The sequence below is a fragment of the Aspergillus pseudodeflectus genome, assembly GCF_044049435.1.
Source record: "Aspergillus pseudodeflectus strain CBS 756.74 chromosome Unknown BJX68scaffold_48, whole genome shotgun sequence".
Classification (NCBI taxonomy): Eukaryota; Fungi; Ascomycota; class Eurotiomycetes; order Eurotiales; family Aspergillaceae; genus Aspergillus; species Aspergillus pseudodeflectus.
This window is the reverse complement of record NW_027263824.1, coordinates 261,426-268,955: the sequence shown is the minus strand read 5'-3', so window position 1 is coordinate 268,955 and position 7,530 is coordinate 261,426. Positions and strand designations below refer to the sequence as shown.

Genomic DNA, 7,530 nt, shown 5'->3' with positions numbered 1-7,530 from the left:
ATAAGGTATCTATATTCACATGAAAATAAGGAATAGTCTTGATTGATCTTCTTATAAATACAAGAAGATCTAGACTAATCTCCTTATAAATAAATATGAATTCTATAGAATTCTATAGAATTCTACTAACAAATATTTGAAGTATAAAAGTGTGTGAATTCTTCATGTATTTAGTTTAAAAAGAGAGATCCTAAAATATCAAAAATCAAAGTCCACATTTAGTGGCAAAAACCTTCTTGTATTATATATACTATTAAAATCGCCACCCTATACCCTGTCAGGTATAGTTAAGGCTAGGTATATATAATACATATTTCTTTATATGACCTCCACCTTCCAACAGTAGTCTATCTATTAGTGCTTAGTTTAATCCTCTAGTCACCTAGGAGACCTAGTTCTTCGAACCATCCCTTAATATAAACCTTCCCTTTAAAGATTATAGAAGGTGGAATAATATATCCCATCACCCTAATACATTCGATCATAGTGACCCATTCTCGCTAGCCTAGCTAAATAAGATGAGGCTTTCCAAGCATCTTAGCTCTTGTAATAACCCATAAGGTTATAATTAGGCCCATAGTGAAGCTAGTTTTATTAAAGTTGTAGATATCTTAATACTAGATACTTTTCTCCTTACACAAGGCCTCTAAGGTCTCAAACCACTATTTTATAGCCTTAGGATCCTCATAGAGGGCGTGCTAATAGTTATACTTACAAGTAAATTAACTTTTAATACTTTCATAGCGTTTAATAAAGCTTGTAACCCAGTTCTTCCCAAGGGGGGTAGAGGGAGTTATCAAATCTACTTTAAGAAGAAGATATGCCATTTACTACACATGCGAGACCCTAGGAGCGGCTCCTTATTAATCTCTAGATAATATCTATTTAACTAAAGCCTCTTCCTGAGTTTCAGAGAGTTGGAATGTATGATTACGATGTTCTACCTTAAATTCATGTCCCTTAATACGATCGTGAAGTGTTAAGTAAGGTACTTTAAAAATCTCTATAGCTTAACAAATACTTCGAATTTCACATTTATTCAAAGCTTATATTGTAAGTTGGATCCTCCCCTCTTACTCAGCTAAATTTAGACGAGGTCAACGCGGTTTACGTGGCATGGTTGGTGGTTGAATAACTACGCGTTGAACTCGCGATGATTTTTTGGTGGGTGATCGGATCGACCGGGGTGAGTGGATCGGCCGGGAATTACGTTACAGTCGGTGATCACCTGATGCACGGCCCCACCTGATGCACGATTTTTAGATACACCGACATTTCGACCACCAAACTTCAACTCCCCATATCTCATTCAATATGACTTCAATTGAGGCAGCGATAGAAGTAATCAATTCCTTGGAACCAGGAAAGCTAATTAACTATACGGCTATCGCGAAAAAATTTAGTGTTGAGCGCTCAACGCTGTCAAGGCGCCATCGCGGGGTTACAAGCTCAAAAGCCAACTAATATGAGCAGCAGCAAATTCTGACTAACTAACATGAGAAAGAACTAATAAGTTATATTAATAAACTTACTAATTAAGGCCTCTTTGCCTTGCATGAGATGCTTCGGAATTTTGTAAAGGAAATTACTGGAGAGAAGCCTGGAAAGTACTAGCCTGGGCGCTTTCTAAAGCGCCACTAAGATGACCTTATCTCAACCTATATAACTGCTATTGATGCTGCACGAAAGCGCGCTGATTCTATATATAAATATGCTTTATATTTTGAGCTGCTTAGCCGGAAACTTGAGGAATATGAACTACGGCTAGAGGATATCTACAACATGGATGAGAAAGGTTTTATGATTAGAATGCTAGTAAAAGGCCTTAGGATCTTCTCCAAGTGGAAATATAAGGAAGGTGGTCTTAAGTAGCGCCTATAGGATGGAAATCACGAGTGGATAACCTTAATTGCTTGTATTTATACTAATAGAAGCTCTTTACCTTTAGGTCTTATCTACCAGGCTGTTAGTAGCGATATATAAGATACCTGGCTATAAGACTTTGATCCCAAGCTTCATGACTACTTCTTCGCCTCGTCACTAAGTGGTTGGACTAATAATGAGCTAGGATTTGCCTAGTTAAAGGATATATTTAACTGGTATATAAAGGAGAAAGTATAGAGGCGCTAGAGGCTTCTTATCCTTGATAGCCATGGATCTTATATTACTATGAAGTTCATTAATTACTGTAATGATAATAGGATCCTTTTAATAACATATCTACCTTATTCAACCCATTCGCTGTAGCCACTCGATGTGGGCATCTTTAGCCCTCTCTCTACCGCTTATAGCAAGCAACTGGAGGACTTCTTACATAAATTAATAGGCCTAAGTTATATTACTAAACGGGACTTCTTTCGCCTCTTCTAGCCAGCCTAGGAGCAAGCTTTATTATTAAAGAATATCCTATCTTCATGGAGAACTGTTAGTATATTACCTTTAAATCCTGAAATCGTCCTGGCCAGATTTAATAAGAAGAAGGATTCAAGACCTTCTTTAAGCGAGTCCTCGCGCTCAATCTTACAAGCAGAGGACTGGAGGAAGATTAAAAGACTTCTAAACCGCGTGGTTACTGATGTATATGATAAAAACACTAAGAAGCTCAGCTTAACCATGTACCACCTCTCTACCAAGAATATCCTTCTAAAACTACACTACCAAGGCCTAGAATCAGCTCTCTAGAACGAGAAGAAGAAGCACTAGTGTAGAAAGGCTTTATAGTTTAATATTCCACCTCTAGAGAATAGTGGTGCAGTATTTTACTCCCCTAAGAAGGTCTAGCAAGCGCGCGAGCTTTAAAAGCAGAAGGACGAAGCTATATAGATTGCTAAGGCTTCAAAAGAGGAGAAAAAGGTCCGCTAGTAGTAAGTAAAGGAAGAGAAACAGCGTCTGCTTGAAGAGCACAAGAGAATTTAAGCATCTTAACGAGAATTATAGCTTATTAAGGCGGAGCAAAAGAAACACTAGAAGGAAGAGGAGCGCCTCGTAAAGGAAGTAGATTAATAGCTTTAAAATAACTTCTAATAGGCTAGGAAGACTCTAAAGAAGCCTGCTAAAGCTTCACGCTAGCTAAAAAAGGCACAGCTAAGGCCTGAAAGTCCTGAAGTTATTCAAGAGGCCCCTTCAACAGTAAATCGTCGAGGCCGCGAGATCCGGCTACCCCACCGCTTCCGGAATGATTAAAAATTGTTTATAGACCAATATTAATGACTACTTTAATCCACCAAAAAATTGAGCGATAATATTAATTGTATGTGGTTGAAAAGCTTCATTATTTGATGTTGTAGTTGGTGGTGAAATCGTGCATCAGGTGGGGCCGTGCATCAGGTGATCACCGACTGTATTGCGTCAATCACTTTTCTGAGCAGAAGATATTTCAATAATATTACATTTAATGGTCGCGTTGGCATACTACTTAGCAAATACATCTAAGCGACTGTTATTATTTTAAGGTAATCTTATTACAAAACGTGTTACTGGTAGTATACTTTTGAACAACCTGCTGATTATCATTCTTCTCGCCACCCCTGAAGTTAATCAGCATTTCAACCACGGCCTCTTTCTACAAAATTTGTGCTACTACAGGCCATGTTCCTCTCCTCACTTCAACCAGGTTAGCAGGTGCACTACCCATTGCTCCCACAGCATTGAACTTCGTTCGTCGAGCCGGAGCCTTATAATTCATTAGAGACTTGGCTGGTCATTATATCTAGCCATACTATGGGAATGGGGAACCGATTACTGATGTTATTCTTCGTAGGTGGCAGGCACCTGTCACAAACAGAGCGGCCCCGTCGGCAGTCCTGCCAGGTGAACAGTCGTCGCGATTCTGGGCCGGGCAAGCGGAGCAGGATTTCCACAGCACTAACTCTACATCGACCTGACTGAGGCTACATGGAGTATTAGTTAGGCCGGCACACTCTCCAGTCTGCCTTTGCCCGTTTTGGAACATGGAGTTGTGCCCCCGGCGAGGTTCGCTCGAATATTGGCGATGAATATAACTAAGGCCTGATCACGGAGCCTTTCACGCAGACCATTTCCAGGAGTTCACAAGTACTGGCTATCACGGGAGCTGCTTACTTCAGATAACGCCCCGCACACGTAGATAATAGGCATAACTCAACTTTATTGGCCGCAGGATGAGATCTAAATACACCTTATGTGTAGCCTGTAAATTAACTTCGCCCAGCTTACCTGTTTAGGAAAATGGAAAGTCTCACCCGGGCCTTCAGCCAATCATCGAGTGATGTCCCTTTCCCCTAGTCTGAAGAGATGTTAAAGCTTGCGATTTCCCCTCAGCATGTTGACCAGACATAGCATGAATTCATCCTCTTCACACCAATCCGGTCAATGTCACTCGCTGAACTCTTCCACGCCGGACAGGGGCCAAGGGTAATGATAGGCTCGCGAAAATTGAGACTCGAAGCACAGTCTCAACCGTTGATCTCCTTCGCAGCAACTAGTCATTCAATATGATGACCTCACGTCGCGCCCTGCTCACAGTTCTACCTGCACCTTGCGCAACGTTAGATCCCTTACTTGACTGATTATTTTGGATCTCGGACACCTATATACGATAATAAACTCATATCAGTTAATTGAACCTATCCATCAGCGAATTCCCACACTTGTTTCTTGATCGGACGGACGATCAGCCGAGACGACGCGTCCCCTCTAGCCCAGAAACGGACGTCTTGCGATGAACCACTACCACCAGCGTTCTGCGCTCACCCGCAACAATGAGACAAGAAGTCTTCTCAAGCAAAAAGGAATTGGGGCGAGCCGGGATTGAACCGGCGACCTCACGATTTCAGTGGACCAAAGTAGACTTCAGTCGTGCGCTACTCCCAACTGAGCTATCACCCCTTTTTGATGGAGATGAGCGGCCCACTTTGCACTGATGAGTGGAAACTACCGGAGCCGTGCCGGACCCACTTCGGTGCTACTGTAAGGAAGACTTGTCGAAAGAGAGTGGAAGAATTGACTTCAGACAACTAAGCCCGTGGACGGTACAACGATCATAAGAACGAGGGCGCTCGGAGCGAGATGAGAGATTCTATATAAAGGTTGGTTGTTGTCGGCCCTGCCCGCCTTCCCTAGCACTACTCAGTACGCAGTGGTCATGTATATATTGTACGTAGTGCTCAGTGCAAGCTCCCAAAGACTCACAAATATCCATAATGCCAGGTCCCCAGGTATAGCATCCTGATTGGTGGAAACAAACCATGCCCTCTCCAGACGACAGGAATCAGCCCATTCAAAAGCTCCTCAGGATTGGACGCCATCGCCCTTCTCAAGCTGATTCCCCACATTCCATTGGTGGAAACCCTCTCGCAGGAATTCTCCGGACTTTCCGCAAAGGATTCAGAATTCCCCAGTATAAAACCGAATCACCGTTCGATTGTCTGTGGGAAAACCCGCTGGAGTTCTGCAATTAGGCACAGGGTAAACCGGCAAAAGATAATAGCCAGTGTTGCGGTCGAAATGAGGCTAAAATTGGGGACGTTTCTGGTGCTGCGTTGCTGCGGGGGAGCGATGGAGACTCGCTGTGGATGAGTATAAGGAAGCTGGATGATAGTAGCACTGGATGACGACAAATCAACACCCAAGCGGATTGCAGCAATGACGTCCTTTCCACGGCTTTTCTTGTTGGCTTCCTGCCTTCTGTCGGCGGCCTGGAGCCATCCTTTAGACGGCGTCGACAATCTCCTTGACAGAGGCTTAGGGCACTCATTCCCAGAAGCATGTCAAGCCTCAACCCGCAACCCCTTACAAGGCTGCCCCAAGAACACAATCCTGGTCTCAGCAACCCACAAAAGAGCCGACTTCCTCACCATTCAATCCGCAATCAACTCCCTCCCGCACGACGATTCAGCCCACACAATCCTCATCCTCTCCGGCAACTACACCGAACAACTCAACGTCACCCGCCCCGGCCCCATCACCCTCCTCGGCGAAACAAACGACCCACATAACGCGAACAAAAACACCGTCAACATCCTCTGGGCCGCTGCCTCCAGCGAAGGGATCTACACGGATAACGTCTACACGAGCGTACTCATCGTCGCGCCGACCCTGAACGCCAGTCTAACCGGGTACGGACCAAGCGGTCTCCCCGTCCCCGAGGGGACGCCCTTTGGGTGTCGAGATTTCAGGACGTATAACCTCAATTTCAGGAACGTGTACGCGGAGCAATCAGCCGGACCCGCACACGCGCTCTCCTTCTCCCGCGCGAATGGCGGGTTCTATTATTCTGGATTCTACAGCTTCCAGGATACAGTGTATGTCGGGAAACTGGGGAATGCATTCTTCTACTCATCCATCATCGCCGGACAGACGGATTTCCTGTACGGATTCGGGACGGCATGGGTTGAGAAGTCCTCGCTCCTCCTCCGCGGGTGCGGCGGCGGAATCACAGCGTGGAAGGGGTCGAACACAACCTACGAGAATAAATTCGGTATCTACATCCACGACTCGACCATCCGCGCAGCGAACTCCTCCGTGGCAGAGAACAACGAGGGGAAATGCGCGCTCGGTCGACCGTGGAATAGCGGGCACAGAAGTATCTTTGCGCGGAGCTACCTCGATGCGACGATTCGGGGAAGCGGCTATGTACTCTGGTCGGCGCCAATCACGGAGCAGACGCTTATGGGGGAGTTTCAGAATTATGGGCCAGGTTTTGATGTTGAGGCGAGACGGGAGTGGAATTATAGTGTTTTGTTGGATGCAGATGAGTGGAGGGGGTATAGTAGTCCCAGCAAGGTGTTCTTGAGCGAGGATGGCGAGCAGGGGAATATTGGGTGGATTGATAGGCGATATGGATGGTAGATTGTACTACTGTGAATGCGGGCCTATCTAGGAATCTAAGAATGTACAAGGTACATAGTTGTACCTAGAGCATCCAATAACCTTAATATATAGGAAGCGCCAGCTGTCAAAGAACAGTGGGTCCTGACAGTTTAAGGGCAGGGTTAAATTAGTTTAGGATCTTATTTACGGACCCCTGTGAATTCTTGTAAATGGATACAAATTCTATACGGAGTAGAATAGGAGATGTTGTAAAGTAATACATATAATATTGGTCATGGTAATATCAAGAATTCTAGCATCTCTAAACCATGATAAGTCTGGAACCTGGAAGTCAGCCACCTGGTTACGGAGCCACTGAACACAATCACGTGGGTAAGGCACCCCCTGGACCTTGCTAGGCTGATCCGCATCCATCACTTGTAGATTACGAAACCACCTGGGCACAGCCTTCTCTGATCTCTCAAGAGATGCCAAGATATTCAGTGGGCTTTAGAGTTTCTCCCTCAGCCCCCCGCAGTGAAATCGAGCGGATAGCGGGCCGAAGATAAAAAGGATCTTCTCAAGAAATGGGTGGGGAAGGCTTCCAAACAATGGGGATGCAGTAATATTTCATAGGAGCGTATTGAGAGATCATCGACTGCATTTGGAGCACTTAAGTGTCTCTTTAAATAGTGACGACCCGATATGGATTAGTCCATCTGACACCTGGCCCAATGGAAG

General features: G+C 44.8%; 1 protein-coding gene and 1 non-coding gene across 2 annotated transcripts; one reads left to right on the top strand and one right to left on the bottom strand.

Moving 5' to 3' along the window:
- Positions 1-4,773: 4,773 nt before the first annotated feature.
- Positions 4,774-4,866, bottom strand: BJX68DRAFT_t136. Its single transcript has one exon. It is a non-coding gene; the product is annotated as a tRNA-Phe (tRNA).
- Positions 4,867-5,622: 756 nt separating this feature from the next.
- On the top strand, positions 5,623-6,828 carry BJX68DRAFT_270422 (pectin lyase fold/virulence factor; the record flags this gene model as incomplete). Its single annotated transcript, XM_071046652.1, has 1 exon — positions 5,623-6,828. One exon carries the CDS (start codon positions 5,623-5,625, stop codon positions 6,826-6,828), a length of 1,206 nt encoding a protein of 401 aa, XP_070895464.1.
- Between the last annotated feature and the right edge of the window lie 702 nt (positions 6,829-7,530).